The sequence below is a fragment of the Fukomys damarensis genome, unplaced genomic scaffold (assembly GCF_012274545.1).
Source record: "Fukomys damarensis isolate Sample0158 unplaced genomic scaffold, DMR_v1.0_HiC HiC_scaffold_5, whole genome shotgun sequence".
NCBI classification, from domain to species: domain Eukaryota; kingdom Metazoa; phylum Chordata; class Mammalia; order Rodentia; family Bathyergidae; genus Fukomys; species Fukomys damarensis.
The window spans coordinates 65,745,849-65,766,258 of record NW_022900917.1 but is presented as its reverse complement, the minus strand read 5'-3'; the positions used below and the strand labels follow the sequence as shown (position 1 = coordinate 65,766,258).

At 42.5% G+C, this 20,410-nt stretch overlaps 1 protein-coding gene across 6 annotated transcripts in view; it reads right to left on the bottom strand.

Moving 5' to 3' along the window:
* Positions 1-9,343: 9,343 nt before the first annotated feature.
* Positions 9,344-20,410, bottom strand: part of Znf250 (zinc finger protein 250) — a 39,579-nt gene continuing 28,512 nt past the window's right edge. For 4 of the 6 annotated variants that reach the window (XM_033760778.1, XM_033760776.1, XM_033760777.1 and 1 more), the window contains 5 exons: positions 19,437-19,532; positions 19,087-19,213; positions 18,663-18,776; positions 16,486-16,548; positions 9,363-11,270 (listed from right to left, as the gene is read on the bottom strand). In XM_033760778.1, coding sequence (XP_033616669.1) covers positions 9,949-11,270; positions 16,486-16,548; positions 18,663-18,776; positions 19,087-19,213; positions 19,437-19,478 — 1,668 coding nt within the window. In that variant the 5' untranslated portion in view covers positions 19,479-19,532 and the 3' untranslated portion in view covers positions 9,363-9,948. Of the gene's footprint in view, positions 11,271-16,485; positions 16,549-18,662; positions 18,777-19,086; positions 19,214-19,436; positions 20,299-20,410 lie in introns of those variants that run through there. The other 2 variants (XM_033760775.1, XM_033760780.1) reach the window with 2 other exon arrangements.

Sequence of the window (20,410 nt, the reverse complement as noted above, 5' to 3'; positions counted from 1 at the left end):
GCCTAAGCCTCTGGGATTGCAGGCGTGCGCCACCACATCTGGCTTCCAGTTTGGTTGTAATTCTTATTTACATGAAATATGTTTCTTTCATCCTTTTACTTTCAACTTCTTTATGTCCTTCTGTCTGAAGGAAGGCTTTCATAAACAGCCTGTAGTTGGATCCTGATTTTTTTATCCAGGCAGCCAACATCTGCCTTTCAAAAGGATAGCTCAGTCTATTTACATTTTATATGCTTACTGATAAAGGATTTGTTCCTGACATCTATTTTTTATATGCTTTAAACTTGTTTTGGTTCTTCAGTCTGTCTCTTTGGTTCCTTAGTTTGCCCTTTTGTTTGTTTTGAGATGGGATCTTGCTGTGTAGTCCATGCTGGCCTCAAACTCATGGCAATCCTCCCTGAGCCTCCCAAGTGCTGGGATTAATTTTGTGCATCCCCATGCCTGGCTCATTACTGCCTTTTTTGTGAGTATTTTTTTTTTACTCCCTTCTTTTCCGTTTCTTTTTTTTTTACTTATTTTCTTAATAACTATCTTGAGGTTTACAATTTACAAGCCTAATTTGACTAATAGAAATTTAATTTAAAAAGTATAGCTGGAAAGCCAGGCATGGTGGTGCATACCTGTAATTTTAGTACTCGAGTCTAAGCCAGGACAATCACTGTGAGCTTGAGGCCAGCCTGGGCTACATTGTGAGTTGAAAGCCAGCTTGAACTACATAGTGAGACCCTGTCTCAACCCTCCCCCCAAAAAAAGAATAAAAAGAATAAAAATTTGCTCTGACATATCCCATTCTTCCTCCTTTATATCATCACAGATCATATGTTTGTACATTGTGTGTCCATTAATATAGGTTTATGGGTTAAATATATTTGCCTACTGAATCATATAGGAAAAAGAGAAGTACAAACATCCTCTACAGTCATTTGCTTTTTTTTTTTTAGTTTTTTGATACAGGATCTCACTGTGTAGTTGAGATTGACCTGGAACTCACTATGAGCCCAGGCTGGTCTCGAACTCACAGCGATCCTCCTGCCTCAGCCTCCCGAGTGCTGGGATTACAGGCATGTGCCACCATGCCTGGCAGTAATTTGCTTTTTAATTTACCTCTGTAGTTACTAGCGTTCTTTTGACTTTTGAGTTACTGTTTAATGTACTTTCATGTCAGCCTGAGAGACTTCCTTTAATTTTTCATGTAGAGCAGATCTGTGGTAATGAGTTCTCTCAGATTGTCTTTGTCTGGACAGGTCTGATGCATCTTCATTTCTGAAGTCTAGTTTTGCTGGACATCAGATTCTTGGCTAGATTTTTTGTTTCCAGGCTTATAAATGTGTCAACCTTTAGCTCTTACCTCCATAGTATCTGAGAAGAAGTCTGCTGTTAATCTTTTTTTTTCCAGCTTTAATTGAGTTTATTGGTACATTTTAGGGATACAGTACAGTTACATTCATTGTTGGGATCTTGTACCTCATCTGCTGTTAATCTTATTGTTAATCATTCATGATGTATTGCTTCTCCACTGGTGCTTTCAGAATTTTCTTTGTATTGGGTTTCAACAGTGTGACTACAGTGTGTCTCTGGATTTCATTGAGTTTATCCTGTTTGGAGTTGACTTTCTTGGGTGTGTATATTCATATCTTCACACAAATTTCAGAAATATGGGGCTATTATTTCTTCAAACATATTATCTCTTCCCCCTTTCCTCTTTTATTTTTCTCATCACTGAAGCCTATTTTATTCTAGAAAGAAATAAAAATAGGACAAGTGTGACATAGTTTCCTTTTATTTCTTTTTATTGGTATATGTTGCAATACAAAATAATTATAATCATCTTGATTATATATATATATATGTATGTATATATATCTATATATCTAGATATATAGATATATATATATCACATCTTAATCATTTTTACTTCCCTTTCCTCTGCCTGTCCTCCCCTCTTCCCAATCTCAGATTTCCTTTCTATCTCTAAAGTCTACCTCTCTGCTTTCAGTTATCTTTAAATTTTCACAAATATCTTTTCTTTCTTTTTCTTTTTTCTTTTTTGGGTAGTAGGGATCGAACTCAGGTCCTTGCACTTGTGAGGCAGGTGGCAAAACCACTGAGCTAAATCCCTGGCCCTCACAAATATCTTTTCTGTGCTCTTTCCTCTTTTTCTTCTGTGAATTATGTAATGTGTATGTTGGTATATTTGGTGATGTCTCACTGTTCTCTTAGAACTGTTTATTTTCCTTCATTGTTTTTCTTTTCACTCCTCAGACGGATTTCAGTGGTCTTCTCTAGCTTGCTGATATTTTCTCTTGCCTGCTTGTATCTGTTTTTTAATTTTTTGTTAGTTTTTCATTTCAGCTACTATACTTTTCACTTCCACACAATTTCTGTTTGATTTTTTTTTTTTTAAAACCAGGGACTGAACTCAGGATCTTGTGCTTGCCATGCAAGCGCTGTGCCACTGACCTACATCCCTGGCCCTGTTTGGTCCCTTTTTCTAAATTCTATTTCTTCATTTTTTTCAATTTTAATAGTATTTTATTTAGTTAAGTATATTCAAAATACTATCATCTCATATGTGATCTACATAAAAATTATTATTATTTGGGGGGGTTTGAGACAGGGTTTTACTATGTAGTTGAGACTAATCTGGAACTCATTATGTAGCCTAGGCTGGTCTCAAACTCATAGTGATTCTTCTGCCTCAGCCTCCCAAGTGCTGGGATTACAGGTGTGTGCCACCATACCAGGCTAACATAAAAATCATTAGTGAAACATTTTACTTTTTTTTTTTTCAGTTTTAAGTCTTCAAAACCATGTGTTTTATATTTACAGCTCACCCATTTGGGATGTTAATCCATAACAAACTGACCCTATCCTAACAAGCAAGTGGTGTTTAATGGGGAAAAAATTCATATTGCTTGTGTTTTGAAATTTAAATAAAATTTAAAGCGATTAAAATAAAATCTAAAGTGAAAATTCTATATCTTCATATTTTTGTTCCTTGATTTCTCTTGGTTCTTTGTGATTTCCTTTAATTCATTGAACATACTTAAGACCATCAATTGGACTTTGTGTGTATGTGTGCTGAGGATTGAACCTACAGTCTTGCACATGCTAAGCACAAGCTCTAGTACTGAGCTATCCTTCCAGCCCTGATTTAACATCTCTGACTAATAATTCCAGTGTCTGGGCTTTCTTAGACATAGTTTCTACCAAATCCTCTTATCCATGTAAATAGGCCATGCTCTTCTGTTTCTCTGTATATTTTGCAATATTTTTCTTTTTTTTGAGACAGGATTCCCTTATGAAGTCCAAGATGACACCAAATTTACTATGCAGCTTAGGTTGGTCTCAAACTTGTGATTCTCTGTATCAGCCTCCCAAGTGCTGCAACTACGGTTGTTTTCCACATTGCCTGGTTCTGTTTTATAATTTTTTGGTTGACAACTGGCTATTTTGAATATTTTGTTTTGGTTGCTCTGGAATTCTGTCACTCCTAGGGACTGCTGAATTTTGCTTATTGAGGGCTAGACCATCAAGTTGTGACTTTCCAAACTATTTTTGTAATCTCTCTCTTTCTCTATCTCTGTGCTGGGGTTGAATCTAGGGTATTCAGACTGAGTCCTCTTTAAATTTTTTGGGGGGACAGGATCTAAGTCACTAAGTGGTCCAGGCAGGGCCTGAATTTGTATTCTTTTTACCCCAATCTTCTGGAGTACTGGGATTACAGGTGTCAGCTACCATGCCCAACAAAGTGTGTATTTTTTTGATGTGTCTGGTCACTGAGGTGTCTGTTCCATTATTTGTGTGGTCAGCCAGTGACCCCCCAAAAAAGATCTCTCTACATGTCTGACTTCTAGAAGGTGAAATGGCACAAGTATTACCTCTAATTTCTTTGGAAACTGCTTTGCCCCATGACAATTGAGATAATGGCAGCCAGCCTCTGTGCCAGCCCTCCAGCAATCTATCATCGAAATTCACAGCTCCAGGGACTGGGGATTTAGCTCAGTGGTTCTGCTTCCTTCCTCGTAAACTCAAGGTCCCAAGCTCAATCCCCAGTATCAAAAATAAAAATAAATTAAAAACATAAAGTTAAAAAAAGAAATTCACAGCTCTAATATGTGGAAAATACGTTTCTTGTTGCTCACCCTGGCTTGAGCAAGTTGTTCTGAATGCAGGTGACCATCCACATAGAACATGCCATGGAGCTAGGGAGTGGTGCATGTTGAGTACTACACCAAATGTAGAAATCACTGAAATTTGTTGAAAATTTCTGCCCTCTTCATCAGCTTGCCCCTGGATACTGTAAGTGTTTAACTAGATACAGAGTTACAGGATAATTACTTCAGAGCTCCTGTCAACTTAGTTTCTTAGGAGGTTGGATGGATTTCTTTACTTCTTACTCAGCCATCTTCCATGATAATTTCCTTTAAATAGTATCAAATTTCTACCCAATCCATATATTTTTTTTGTTTGTTTGTTTGTTTTTTGTTTTTTTGAGACAGGGTCTCACTATGTAGTTGAGACTGACCTGGAACTCACTGTGTAGCCAAGGCTGGTCTCTTACTCACAGCAATCCTCCTGCCTCAGCCTTCCGAGTGCTGGGATTACATGCATGCGCCACCATGCCCAGCTTCCCAATCCATATTTTTTGAGACAAAGTCTACATTGTGTAGTCCAGACATAGCTCAAACTCATGATCCTCTAGCTTGAGCCTCCTGAGTGCTAAGATTACAGATGTGTGCCACCATGCCTGGCTCAATAGACATTTTGGCTTACAAAATGTATCACTTGGGTGATTTATGATGAAGTTGGATCGCAGTAACCTATTGTGAATGGAAACTATTGTAATTTGAAAATGCATTTTCTATGCCTAACCTATAGATCATAGCTTAACATTATGGAGTATTGGTTGTTTCCCCTGATAGTTGCATAGGTCACTGGGAGCTGCGGCTCTCTCCTCCTGCCCTAGATCAAGAGTGTTGTGCCCTATATCACTAGCCTGGGAAAATTCAAAGTATAGTTTCTGGTGAATGTGTGTCACTTTTACACCATCTTAAAGTTAAAAAGTCAAAGTTGAAGGCTGGGGATTTAGCTCAGTGGTGCCGCCACCTGCCTTGCAAGCGCAAGTTCCGGAGTTCAGTCCCAGGTACCAAAACAAAAAACAGTCAAAATTGAATCATCATAAATTGGGACCATTTATGTCTTATTCCAAAGTGTATAATTTCAGGGCTTTAATTATTGTTTCAAATTATGCATGTAGGACACATTTCTAAGGACAGGATACTTTTTTTTTTTTTTTTTTTTTTTTTTTTTTTTTTTGGTACCAGGGATTGAATTTGGGACCTTGTACTTGCGAGGCAGGTGGCTGAACAACTGAGCTAAATCCCTAGAAGGATAACTTTTTAAAGGACATTGATGTATTTATCCTAATGGTTTCCAGAGTCATTGTGCCAATGTGTAATGTCACCAGCACTGGTTTATTGCCAAGCCATTTGCCTGCCTGCTGGGATGAGCGTGGCCGTGTGATTAATCTTGTTACTAAACAGCCTCCTTTTATTGGACTTTGCAGTTTTAACCTCTGCTTGATAATTGTGTTGGCATGCTTGCGACTGGCACTGCATTTCATTGTCACTGTCACTGTAATAACCCATAACCAGGAGTATATCAGCTTTCAGGGTGAGTTCTGTGAGTCCTCACAGCAAATTACTGAACCTCAGGGTGATTTGGGGGGTGCCCAAACTTTTGACTAGTCCCAGCAGTGAAGTAGTTTTGGGACCCATGAACTTCAAACTGTCACCTGAGTTTCTCAGCTCAGGAACTTATAAGTAGAAAACCTAAAGTACCCCGCAAACTTGCCCAGGTGAGCTACCATAGGGTCCATGTGCTGTTCTCAGTACTGCCTGAAAGGTTGTTTTGTGCCCCAGGGCAAGTCCAACTCCAAGACAAGACCCTTCTGGCCTCTACCATCAGTTGGTGTGCGCTGTGTGGCCTTTGTGGTCTGTGCTCCAAGCCTGTCTTCTAGGAGTGTCCTTCCTTCCTTGGGACTGTCTGGTGCCTGCCCAGCTTAGTCCTTCTATGCTGTCATCACCCTCTGGAGTAGGGTGGGTCACACCACTGCCTTAGGAGAAGCTGGCACATTTTGTTTTGGGATTGGCACCTGAGCCTTTTCTGAGCTTCCATTGTTACAGAAGGAACTGGCAAGTGACACATAGGCAGCAGAATGGAAGTAAAATAAAGTTTACTCCATCAGATGAGATCGATGATACCTAATGGAGGTGCCCTAATCAACTCCCCATTCAGTTACAACTCCTTCTTTTGTAGGGTTTTATAGCTTTGATCTTACTCAGTTGGTTACACTGCATTTTCACAGCTCACATTACTGATATCCAAAACATAATAGCAAGGCAGTTGAATTTCAACCCCGATGCAGTTCTTTGTTAGGGAAGTTACCTTTTAGATTCATTCAATTACCTACTCTAGCCAGGGGGAAGGGAGCTTATTTGATTAACAAAGCTAACAATGGTTCTTTTCACTTGCAAAACTTTTGTGGGAGACTAGGTGTCTCCCATACTGGTTAATTCTGAACTAAGTAGAGTGAGGGGCAGAAGTTATTTTACATTGTGACATTTCCTAAATTTTTTGCTATTAAAGTTTTCCCTATCACCAACAGTGGTATTTTTCTTTATTTGAAATTGCTTGCACATGCCCTGTGTTCACTGATGTGTAGGAAATCTTTATGCCAAAATTAGTGATCTTTTTTCATCCCAAATATTTGTTGTAGTCATTGCTTTTTATTGGAAAGTGTCAGATTATACAAAGTACACACAGAAATAAACTCCAGATGAACTAAAATATTTCCCAAAGTAAGAACATTTGAAAAATACTATATCAAATTCTTGGTAGTCATTTGGAGAAATAAATATTTAAATACATATATGTAAAGATTTCTGAGTAAAAATAAAATATTGAAAACAAGATAGGAATGATTTTGCTTTGGTATGGGGGATCAAACTTGGGTCCTTGCGCTTGCAAGGCAGTGGAACCGCTGAGCTAAATCCCTAGCCCTAAGATAGGAATGATTTTGACAGAAGTGGGAGGTCATGGCTGAGAAGGCCGTTATCACAAAGGGGAGCCCACAGCTCATTCTGGCCTGCAGTGTCACACACCTCAAGGCCAACTGCTCCTGCATTCCAGTAGGCCATGTGCTCCACCTGTTCCTGGGAGAGGAGGAAGTGAGTGACAAGAATATGGAGCTTGGGAATCCTGTCCAGAAGGGGCACTGATGCTCACTTTCAGGTTCTGGATGATTAAGCCTGCAGGCTCACCACTGGGTCAGATGCAGTCTGACACAGCAAGAATAGGCAGGAAGACGCTGAGCACACTTTGTCTAAGAAGGAAGGCAGTCCAACTATACGTTTTGGAAAGAGTTCCCTGGAAACCTGGGTATTTGGAAAATTTAGCAATCCAGCACACTGGTACTATGTAATTTAAGTTACTTTATGATATAGTCTTTCTAAACAAACATTCCAGTACATTAGATTTAATTAAACTCTTATCTTGATTGGAACATGACTTTATTAATTCTTCTACAGGATTAGAAATTGTGTTCTGAGTAGCAGTGTGTTTTGAGTCCGAGAGAGACAGATGCAGACTCTGGGCTCAACTGGAGATGGATGGTTGGCAGCTTTGCTTCATCAGGACTTTATGAGATAACACAGTGGTCCCATTGCCTCCCTGAGATAACATCCCACTGATCTCAGCCTCTCAAGTGATCCCTCTGAGGCACCACCTCAGCAATCTCAGCTGCATTTAGGTAAGCTGCAGTGAGCTCAGCTTTGTGTAGTTTACCTCACTGACCTGTCTCTATAAACACTTGCAGGATCTCATCCTGATTCCAAAGTAACACTGCAGTGACCTCAGCTCCTCTTTTAAGCAACACCGTATGTATCTCAATTTCTCTTTTAATCAATCTCTATGATCTCCACTCCTAACACACCAGAGTCCTTTGTCAGTAATTTTCGTTCCTCTGGAGCTTCACTTTAGTGAGCTCAGCCCCCTGAAGAGTCACCTCAGTGATCCCAGTTCTCTTGGATTTTCTCTTCAGTTAGGTAAACTCTTCAGAACACTATGATGCCAGTTCCTCTAAGAAGCAACCAGTGACCTCATTTTCTTCCTTCAGTGCTACTTCTAATCTCGGCTCTTTTTCAAAATCACACTCAGTGCTCTTGTCTTCTGTAAAGGCCTTAGTCTGAAGCAACACTGCAGTGAGTTAGCTTCTCTCTAAAGCAACACCTGTTATGTCAACTGGTTGAAGTTTTACTTCAGTGATCTCAGCTTGAGTTCACACCTTAGTGATCTTAACTCTTTTCTCAGCACATCAGTGTTGTCACCTTCTCTCACCAGTGTCCCTGCAGAAGGTGAAATAATTTTGTCTCCATCATGGTGTATTACTGAGGACTTGAGATCAATACCCTAGAGCATGGGGACGAACCTATGGCACGCATGCCACAGCAGGCTGTTTGTATTGTCAAAAGCTCTATAAAGTTTGCCATCACTGCCCTACAGCTTATTTTGAGGGGACGCGAGTGAGGGGGGAGAGAGCGAGAGAGGGAATTCTCTATCAGGCACTTAAAATGTTTAAGTTCAAAAGGGCCTTGAATGTGATTCAATACTTGTTTCCTTTGCAGCTGGCTACTAGAAATGTCGCTGACATAAATTCCAACTATAAGGACTGTATCTTTAAAATCAAGCAAATAATTTTGAGCAAATACAATTTTAATTATGAGTAAACTAGTTTGATCACGGCACATAGCAATGGATCCTAGACTCCTGAACCAAACGAAAGAAAAATCTAAAGTATAGTGGACTTTTTAAAAATTTTTTTGAGACAGGGTCTCATTATGGAGTTCAGACTGGCTTTGAACTCACTATGTAACCCAGGTAGGCCTTGAACTCATGGTGATCCTTCTGCCTCAGCTTCTGGAGTGCTAGGATTACAGGTATGCACCACCACACCCAGCTCAAGTATAGTAGACTCTTAAGAGTAGTCAAAAAGCTGAGTTTAAGAATTTTATGTTTTAAAAGTATGTACCAAAGAATTATCTCTTTAGTATTTTCTTGGAAATAACAGAAGGTGTGCAGAGGGACCACTTTGTATGGTGCTCCTGTTCTACTCCTGGTCAGGACCTGCAGGCTCTAGAGATTCCATGATCTTTGAGCTACAGAGTGTGTAGGTCATAAGGACAGATTTTAAGGAAAATACTAATTTTTGAGTTGAATTTTTATTGAACCTTTAGGACATTTCTTCTGATCTTGAATAAAGTTAAAGCATCAGGTAAAGAGTTTTCCAAATTTATGACACTTCTCACTAATGTATCTTGAAAGTTTTTCTTTTTTAATACAAAACAGATATTTCCATGCACTTAGAATTTTCAGCTATTTCACATGATTATACTTGACAATTCATTTTTTAAAATATCACTTTATCTGTACAGCACTTTAGTGTTTTCATGGAGTACTGAAAATAGTACAACATTATAAGTTTAGGAACAACAATTAGGATGGTCAGTTGTATTTAGGAGAGGCAGGTAGATTCTAAGGAAAATAACTTTATTTGGAATGTTGAGATAATAGTTCTTATACTTTAACTTCCCTTAGTTACTTCAAGTAAACTAATGTTAAAGAAACAAAGAATTATGGCTATCTTTATCAATATTTACTACAAATATACCATTACCTGCCAATGTAACTTTAAGATGTTGAGAAAGATACAGACATTTTTGGAAGTTTTCCACAGGAACAGGCCCTGTGCCTTTCTTTGGGAGCATGCAGTGATGCTGGATCATTTGGCATGTCTTGTAGAGGAAACAAGCTCCCTGACAAGGAGGCTGCCTGTGCCCCTTGTAACAGTTCTTGTGCGTGCAGGTGCTCCTGAGGGCTGCCCTTGGGTCACAGCTTCCTGTGCACTTTCTGGTGCTGGATCAGGTGCCCATGCTGGTTGAAGGCACGTCCACACTCGCCACACTCATAGGGCTTCTCCCCAGTGTGGATGCGCTGGTGCTGGATGAGCACCGAGTACTGGCTGAAGGCCTTGCCACAGCTATTGCACTCGTAAGGCTTCTCGCCCGTGTGAGTCCTCAGGTGAACAATCAGAGTTGCCTTCAGGCTAAAGGCCTTCCCACATTCTGTGCACTGGAAGGGCTTCTCACCCGTGTGAATTCTCTCATGTTGGATCAGAGAGCGGCGTGCACTGAAAGCATGCCCACACTCATTGCACACGTAGGGTTTCTCCCCAGTATGGACCCTCTGGTGCTGGATCAAGTGTGAGTGCTGTACAAAAGCCTTGCCACACTCATAGCATGCATAGGGCTTCTCCTCTGTGTGGATGCGCTCATGGTTCATCAGCGTGGAGCGGTGGCTGAAGGTCTTCCCACACTCGCTGCACTCATAGGGCTTTTCCCCGGTGTGCACATTGTGGTGCTGGATGAGGACAGAGCGGTCACTGAAAGCCTTGCCGCACTCGCTGCATGTGTAAGGCTTCTCCCCAGTGTGGCTCCGCTGGTGCTGCAGCAGAGTCCGCTTCACACTGAAGGTCTTCCCACACTCACCACACTGGTGGGGCTTCTCCCCTGTGTGTACCCTCTGGTGGCTCCTCAGGACTGTGCTGTGGTTGAAGGCTTTCCCACATAAGGGACACACATAGGGCCTCTCTCCTGTGTGGATGCGCTGGTGCTGAATGAGGTGTGAGAGTTGAGTGAAGGATTTCCGACATTCCAGGCACTCATGAGGCTTCTCACCTGTGTGGATCTTGTGGTGCTGAGCGAGGTCTGAGCTCACTCTGAAGGCTTTTCCGCACTCATTACACTCATAGGGCTTCTCCCCTGTGTGGATTCTCCTGTGTTTGCTAAGGACTGAGCTCTGGCTGAAGGCCTTCCCACACACACCACACACATAGGGCTTCTCACCAGTGTGGATTCGTTGATGCTGAAGGAGATGGGAGCTCCGACCAAAGCACTTCCCACACTCGATGCATATGAAGGGTCTGTCTCCACTAGGAACTGCCTGGTGCTGAGTGAGGGGTTCCCTTCCCTTCAATCCCTGAGTCTCATGGTGGCCAGCAGGGCTTGCATTCAGGCAGAAGCTCCCTTTGGTGTTATGTTCTTGGTCAATCCCCACTAAAGATGTTTTCCCCAGAATCGTTGTTACCTCTTCTGAAATTAATGGCTTTAGGCTCAAGTCTGTGTTTAGGTTCTCTTCCTTGGTTTTGCATTCTGAAACAACAAATCCAAAATGAAAATGTTAACATGACTCTAAACTGTGGAATATAGCCTTGACATTGGCTCTGTCAAGTAAAGGGAGAAATCAGACAGAATTCCACACAGGGATGCACTCAGACTAATGGGGGTTGGAGAGGAAGAGGTGACCTGCATTCTGAGGTGGCAGCTCTCCTGCAAACAGGCACATGGCAGAGGGGACACAGTTCCAGTACCCTCCCTAGAGCTGTCCTACAGACTGAGTGGATTGAGCTTCAAGAGGCCATGTGGAGCAGGAAGAAATATAAGACCACGCAGCTGGGTAGCATATGAGCAGCAAAGACTGGCCTGTGCGGGCAGGTAGCAGTCTGGTCATTTGCGAGCAGACCAGAGATGTCATCCTGGGGCCAAAGGATTCGTACATAGGGAATGGTGCTGTGACCTCTTTGTGAAAGTAACTTCATGTGGAGCCTCCACTGGAGGCAGACAAAACTGGAGACACAGAGGAATGAGGTAGGAATATGCTGCTAAGTTCAGCATGGAAAGAAGTCTGTAGGGGCACAGTACTACAGAAAAGACCAGAGTGGAGACACTTCTGGATTCAAGCCACAGATTCTATAGACTGTGTGGGTGGGATTGAGGGGTGTTGAGGACAGCATGTCTAAGAGCTGTCAAGACTAAAGATGCCACACACAAAGACTTCACGTGAAGACAGCTCCTGTGTTTGGAGTGCAAGCTGTGTGCAGAGGGGACAAGAGGTGGCCCAGCCCCACATCAGGGCAGAGGAACAAGAGGTCATCCAACTTCATATGACAGTGGTTATTAGGCCTTTTAGATTTTCTGAGGAAGAAAGCTGGAAAGTGCATCACTTCTGCCCCAACAACTGGAAAAAGCAAGATCACCTACAAAACCTCATCTTTTCTCAGACCCATCAGAGCTGAGGTCACACTATAGACTAGCTTAGGACCTGAGATGTAGCCGGGCGTGGTGGCGCACGCCTGTAATCCCAGCACTCAGGAGGTTGAGGCAGGAGGATTGCTGTGAGTTCGAGACCAGCGTGGACTACATAGTGAGTTCCAGGTCAGTCTCAACTACATAGTGAGACCCTGTCTCAAAAAACAAAACAAAACCACAAAAAACAAAAAACCAAACCAAAACAAAAAAGAACCTGAGATGTGTGCATTGAAGTGTCCATGCTGAAGGAAAGTGGGGCTACCACATGAATATGTAAGAAAAAGCTCTTAATGAGTTGCTGGGGAACCACAGACACCATGGCTCTTCTCCATGGATCTCCCTCCCTTGGAGGTTTGAGTCTGAAGAAGGGAGGACAGACACTTGCCTGGTCCCTTCTGTATGGAACAGAAGTTGGAAATCAGGGAAGAAAATGAACTTGTCATCCTGGAGGTACTGCTAACAGTCACTGTGGCTGGAAGAGGAGAAAAGAAAAAACCTCTACTTCTGATGGAGGGGCAGGAAACTATCATGGACCCACTTAGAGGTCTCCCACAGCCAGGGAAAGATCAGGTGCACAGGGGAGGTCTTACCCCTGAAACCCACTGACACAGCACCTACTGGATGAAGATGGGCCAGAAAAGCACAGCTCTACTTGCCTCCAATTTCCTGAGGCCAGCAAGCCCTAAGTGAGACGCAGCAGCAGTCTATGAAGATGATGGGTAGAAACAAGAGATGTTCTCAGGATATAGACACCATAGAAGACAGAGTCCTACCCTAAGCACAGTAACATGCAAGAGAAATTGTACTATGGACTTTGGCACTGCATACAAAGTAATTACAACAACAAAATCCAAACCCAGTCTAGCTCCGGACAGGACTGACTCATGTTTTTATAACTGCCAAGTATGAGAGGCTGTATTTCTAGATGCACAAGCTATTTACTATTTACCCCATCTCTATGTCTTATAATGATGGTTGGCATTCAATTAAAAAAAAAAAATCACGAGATACTCAGAGTTTTTTTCCTTTTGAAAAAGGAGAACAAAAAACAAGGGTCAAGCAGTAAAGCAATTAAAGGACCAGATTTGTCCCATATGTTGGTACAACATGTATTATCAGATGAGGAATTTCAGCACAGGGATGAAAAACTGTAAGGAAGAGTCCATCTGAAATTAGACATAAAAATCAAACCAGTGAAAAGGATAAAGAATGCCTTTGCCTTGTTTGTCAGTAGATCCAACTCAGCTAAGGGAAGATCAGCAAGCTTGCAAACGGCAACAGAAATTACCCAAACTGGGGCTAGGGCAGAGCACTGGGCTAACGTGTGAGGCCCAGTATTCAATCCCCAGCACTGCAAAACAAAACAACCCTGAGAATCCAGTAAGACATTTAAAGAAACACCATTTAGATACATCATACTCAAATTGCTGAAAATGGAGAGAGAATCTTTGAGGCAACCATAGGACAAAGGGCACAAAATATGTAGAGGAGCAAGAGTGTAAGAAAATCTGCAGATACACCATCAGAAACTGTCAAGTCAGAAGACAACATCCCAAGAGTGCTAAGGGAAACCCTAGTTACGACTTCATGAATAGTGAGAGTATCTTTCAAAACAGAAAGATAAATAATAAAAATGGAGAGAATCTACAACGATCCAATCTACATTACAAAAAATGTTAAGATAATTCTTCAGACAGAAGACACACGCTACCTGACAGAATTTAGGATTAACACCAAGAAATGTAAAGATCTTTAGGAATAGTAAATGGTAGTCATTTTAAATGCTAACAGATTTAAGACTGGAAAAAAATGTTCGAACTCACTCTCTAAAGTATATGTTAGCAGCAAAAACAGTAGGAATGTACTAAGGGTTTATAGCACATGACAGTAAAACATGGCAGTATCATAGAATTTTGGGTGAACAGGGAAACTGTTATGCACTGAATATTTGTGTTTCCCCAGAATTCATGTTGATGTCCTAACCCACAATGTGACAGTATCTAGAGGTGGGGTCTTTGGAGGTAATTAGGTTTGGATGAGGTCATGAGGGTGGAGCCATCACTACAGGGTCCCACTATGCATTCCAGGCTGTCCTTTAACTATGTAGCCTATGTTAGCCTTGAACTCATGCTGATCCTCCTGCCTCAGCTATCCAAGTGCTGGGACTCTAGATGTGTGACACCACACCTGACTTTTTCTGAGTTTTCTGTAAGTCTGTGGGGCACTGTCTTCCACCACTTGCTTTCTCCTCTCAGAATTAAGTTCCTGAGATTCATCATGCTGTTCTGTAGCAATTATGCAAACATTTGAACTGTGGCAGATTCAAATGCCATCATTTATCTGTCTGTTCTACTGTTGATAGACATTTGGGTTACATTCAGTCCTTTCCATCATGAAGCATGTTTCTGTGAAGATTCTTGTGCCTTCTGGTGGTTATACACAAATGTCCTTACTATGTGCATGCAGCGGTGGAAGGAACAGAAGGATTCATATTTTCAGCTTCTTTAGATAATGCCACACTGTTTTGTGTGCATAGTTTGTTTTGAGACAGCGTCTTGCTATGTAGTTCAGGCAGGACGGACTTGAACTCTTGGTGAGCCTCCAGCCTTAGCCACCCAAGTGCTGGGATTACAGGTGTTTGCCACTATGTCCAGCAATGCTAAACTGTTTTCTAAAATGACTGTATGCATTACAGCCCCATTAGCTGTTCTGCATCCTCACTCACATTTCATATTATTAGATCTTTCCACTTTTTCCCATTCTGAAGTTATTACTTGATATCATTTTGACTTGGACTTCCATTTTACTGATAAAATTCTAATTGCTGGCCCTCTGGAATATTTCTGTCAGAATCTTGTTCAAGTTTTGTGCTCTTGTTTCCTTCTTTTCTTTTTTGAGTACCCAGGGCCATTGCACTGAGTTACAACCCAGCTCTTTATTTATTATTTGGACTCAAACTTGTGATCTTCCTGCCTCAGCTTCCCCAAGTGCTGGATTACTGGTGTGTGCAATCATGCCCAGATCTATTTTTTTAATTAGGTATTTTTATGTCTTTTTATTCCTTCTAGAGCATTTCATAGAAGTGTATCTCATACTAACAAATTGGACTTAATAGGGCTTTCATTTTTAAAAGTCTGTATTTATAATCATTCCACTTAATAAGATTTTTAGCCGGGCATGGTGGCGCACACGCCTGTAATCCCAGCACTTGGGAGGCTGAGGCAGGAGGATCACTGTGAGTTCAAGACCAGCCTGGGCTACATAGTGAGTTCCAGATCAGTCTCAACTGCATAGTAAGACCCTGTCTCAAAAAAACAGGAAGAAAAAAAAAAAAAAAGATTTTTAGCAATTTTTTTTGACAGTGTCTCAATATGTAGTTCAGGCTGGCCTTGAACTATTTAGCCAAAGCTGGCTGGGAACTCATGGTGATCCTCCTGCCTCAGCCTCAAAGTGCTGGAATTACAAGTGTGCTGCAAACTGTATTTTTTAAAAGTTACACTATGTGTATTTTTTAAAAAAGACAAACTACTTATAGTTTCTTTCTTCCCCATTCTTAAGATCCATCCTCAGGCCAGGGATTTAGCTCAGTGGTTCCACTGCCTGCCTTGCAAGTGCAAGATCCCGAGTTTGATCCTTGGTATCAAAAAAAAAAAAAAAAAAAAAAGATTCATCCTTACAGAATAAAAGCCTGTAGCAAAGAATGAATTAGTCACTTGCATTGAAAAGTACCCATTTTATTGTTTGGAGTTTCCTGAATGTGTAGCTTCTGGTCTGATACCAGAATAACAAGGTAAGCAAGATGATTTTAATAATAAAAAATAGTTTACAGGTTACTTAGTTGTCCATGGCATAAAAACACAGTATGACTTTGAGACAGATTCAAGCTGCAATGAAGGATAGAGAAAGGTTACACCCTGCATCAAGCTAAGTGCCTACTGCTTTCAGAATGATGCCTCTAAGTACAGAGTATGAAAGTATATTTTAAGTAAGTGCAACAGATACTTAAAGGGGGAAAAAAAAAGATTCCACAAAAATAAAAAATTTTTTTTTCTTTTCTGGTACCAGTGATTCAGGACCTTGCAGGCATGGCACCACTGAACTATAGCCTCAGCCCAATAAATTTTTAATTAGGAAAAATACTCCCTTTTGTTTTGTGAGGACTGTATGAGTGTATAAACAAACTTCCTAGCACCCTGGGGAATCTTACTATGTTCTGGTGATACACTATGATTAACATCATTAGGTTATTATATTGAATTATAAGAACCACACTACTTACCCCATGGAGAAGATAAATTGTCTTGTTGCCTACAGGATATAGTACAGTCACATTTGAGGTTATCTGTAACAGAACAGACAGACCAGGTGACAACAAAGCACTTCTCTCTGAAAAAATACTTCCACTGCTGTTACAGCATGTATGTGCAATTCACTGAATAAAAAAGCAGCGGCAGGGCTGGGCAGCTTTGTACACTTCTCTATCTTGCATAGCTGCCAGGGTGAGGCACTACAGCACTCTGCTCCTTTCGGTTTAGAGCCTGTGGTGGTGACTCAGGCTATGGGAGGTGACTTCTGCTTCTGTGTATGTTATCTAGAGCATGCTCAGTCCCAGCCTCCTCTGGGGCCTGTGCCAGAAGCACAGTGACCAGGTGCTTCTGTGCTCTTGGAGAATTTCAGTCTCTTTAGCATAAAATTCAAAGGGTGTCAAAAAGGGTCTAAGATCTCCATCAGGTGGGAGCACAACCGGCTTCCCTGAAGAATAAGCACAGTTTAGCAGTGGCTACAAAATGCCCTCTGTGCTTTTTTTTTGGTACCCAGGATCGAATTCAGGTCCTTGCACTTGCAAAGCAGGCACCGGAACCACTGAGCTAAATCCCCAGCCCCCTCTGTGCTTTCTTGTCTGCTATGGATACAGTCAGTTCACTTGAGCCCAGGAGTTTGAGGCCAGTGTGGGCAACACTTTGGGACACTGTCACACACACACACACACACACACACATATCAAACCAACACTTTGGGACACTGTCTCACACACACACACACACACACACACACACACACACACACATATCAAACCAACCAACCAACCAAACAAAAAAATCCCCAAAAACAGTTTTGTGTAAGCCGTGCAAGATTTCCATAACATATGTTATGTCCTTTTATGGTCCCTCAGAAATTAAATTCTCCTGAGGCTGGCATATCCGCCGTTCCTCTGAGGATATCCAATATTGTAGGCCAGTAAGAAGTAGATTGTGTATAATACCTGAGACTATGTCCACCAAACCTCTAGAAATAAGCAGCAGTTTCCAAAGGGAAAATGGCCACACCGGGATGCTGAAACTACTCAGCCACTGGAGTACCACCTGTATTGTCCCCTCCCACTGCAAGGGGGGCACATCCTGGGAGGACAGGCTGACAAGATTTTCTGGAGACTCCTGTGTCACCTCCCCACAGCACAGATTCTTCACGCTGTAAACATAGGCTTCAGAGTTGGCTCTATCCTCTCATCCATACCTTAAAGGTCTCATGTATCTTTTGTTGGGTTGATTCCTGGATACTTTACATTTTTGATGCTACTGTAAATGTTATTGTTTAAAAATTATACCTTTGTTTATTCTTGAACAGAGAAATGATTTTGTATCCAGCAATACTGTTATACTCTTGTCTAATCCTTTCCCAAATTGACAATCAATTGAACTTTGAACACCTTTCTTCTTTCCAGTTTTACAGCTTTAGCTTTGTTATTTTTTATTTATTCTGCCTTATTTCACACACGATACTACAGTACAATATCATCTGGATGAAAGGACATTAGGTTTCTTTGTCTTGCCTTTGAGTTTAAACAGAAGGATTTCAGCTTAAATTAAAAAATTTCCCTTCTACATTTAAGATATGGCTAAGCTAAATTACACAGTGGGACCTGCCTTAAAACAGGCAAATAAACAGACAAAAAAACAACCCACAACTACATTTAGGATGCTTCATTCTTTTCTAAAATAACCAGGTAGGGGCTGGGAATTTAGCTCAGTGGTTCCATGGCCTGCCTCGTAAACACAAGGTCCTGAGTTCAATCCCTGGTACCAAAAACAAATAAAATAACATAACCAGGTAATCTTCAAAACCTTAATGTCCCTTTTCAATCTGAGATCTAACCTGGCTAACCAGTTTTTATCTCTGGGCAGAGATAAAAATCCCTCCATCCATGGCCCTATTTTGCCTCTCTCTGGCTCGGTCCTCCAGCCCTTTGTCCTTTGGGCCACTCTCCTTGGATTCACTGCTACACCCTCTTCCTACCATAGACTACTGCTTGGCCCAAAAACCCCTTGCCTGTGGACTCCTCTGACAGGTGAAACCTGTCAGGGACCATTACCCACCAGTGGAAACAATTCCCATCAGCAGCTCTGCCTGAACTAGGCCCAGACTTCAGGGAGAGAGGGGCCAGCTCCCTTCACTTACCTGAGCAGCCTCTCCCCAGGCCATGGCTCTCTGAACTCCCATGATCATCTAGGACCCATGGGTCTTCTCCTCGCTCCAGCTGGCAGATCACATTTGGCTTGGATCCTGGAAGTCCTGTTCGTGAAGAGGGAATCCTTTTGTTAATACAACATTTATGGAGACAACCCCAACCCCAGCCACCTTTGGGGACATGAAGAAGGACGGGGCTGACCTTTGTTGCAAATGAAGAAGCTTAGGATAGTGGTGGTGAACCTATGGTATGCATACCGCAGCAGGTTATTTGTATCATTGAAAACTCTAAAACGTTTGCCATCACTGCTCTAGGACCAGCATGGCATGAGGCTCCCATCCCACAGTCACTTTCCTGGGTAGCTCCCACTCTAGTCCAACACATACTCAGATGAGCCCTGTAGAGGGGCCTTACCCAGTGAAACCACGTTTCCATAGGTCTCCATCATCACATTTCGGTACAGGCCCCGCTGAGCAGGGCCCAGGCGGTCCCACTCTTCCTGGGAGAGGAACACAGCCACATCCTCAAAGGTCACCTTGGCCTGGAATGACAGAGGTTGCGTGGGGTAGACAGGATCTCCTGGTGTGTGAATGGGTATGGGTACATGTGATATGGGCAGGAAGAAGGGATACCTTGTCCGCCAGGTGGATGAGAAGGTAGGAGCCACAAAGAGTGATACTTATGCTGCCCTAGGAGCCCAGGATGTGGAAGGCACAAGAGGGGCTTTGGTCAGGGACACTGCACGAGCCTATGAGACAGCTCACCTGGGGTCCTGCTGGCAGTGGCAGGAGCTTGGCCGCTGCCATCACCTGGTCTTCTGGGGCCTCTGAAGATTACAGAAAACAGAGGATCCTGTGGGGCTGAGCAAGAGGAGGGAACATGTAAGGATTCACCTTGCCCCCGACACATGGACTGAGGGACCCCTGGACTGCTTGCAGAGCAACCCAGGGATCTGGTGTGAGGCAGGCATGCTCTGTCCCAATCCCTCACCCTCACACCCCAACTCTGGTCCTAGGTCCTACAGTGCAGGAGTCTGCCAAGCCCTGTACACACAAGTCTGCCCTGGTCAATGCAGGCATCTCTGGTCATGTCTCTCCAGCCTTTAGTCCCCACACCCCTAGGTCCTCATGTTGGCTAATCATAACTCTGTGTCAGAAGCCAGTGAGGGCTGGATGTCTGCTTCTCACCTTGGCCTAGGCCCATTTTTCTGCCTATGTACCAGGACAGCAGCTTGTCAGGGTCTGTGTGTTCTGCATCAAAGGCACTGCACTGAGGCAGGGGCTCTGAACCTTACAGCTCGACCAGGGTGTTGACAGCACAGGTGGTCATTTCAGGTGTACTAAGTCCAGGGCTACCCAGGGATTTGGTCTGAGGCTTTAAGGAGAACTTGTTATCAAGTGAGAAGGGGAGGCCTGGGTGTGGGTCTCCTGGAACATGAGTCGACGACAGACTGCAACACAAGCAAACACCATGGCCTCCACCTAAAGCTCAAATGTTCACAAGGCAAGAGAGCAGACCTGTGTGGAACATTAGAAAACAGTTTTTAACCAGTCCTTTATTCCCCACAGGATTCTGAGGCCCAACTCTTGACCCTGTTCTGTGAAAAAGATCAATGGAGTCAGACAAGGAAAATCATGTGGACTGATTTTTAAAAAGTAAGGGGCTGGGGATTTAGCTCAGTGGTTCTGCCGTCTGCCTTGTAAGCGCAAGGACCTGAGTTCAATTCCCAGTAGACAAA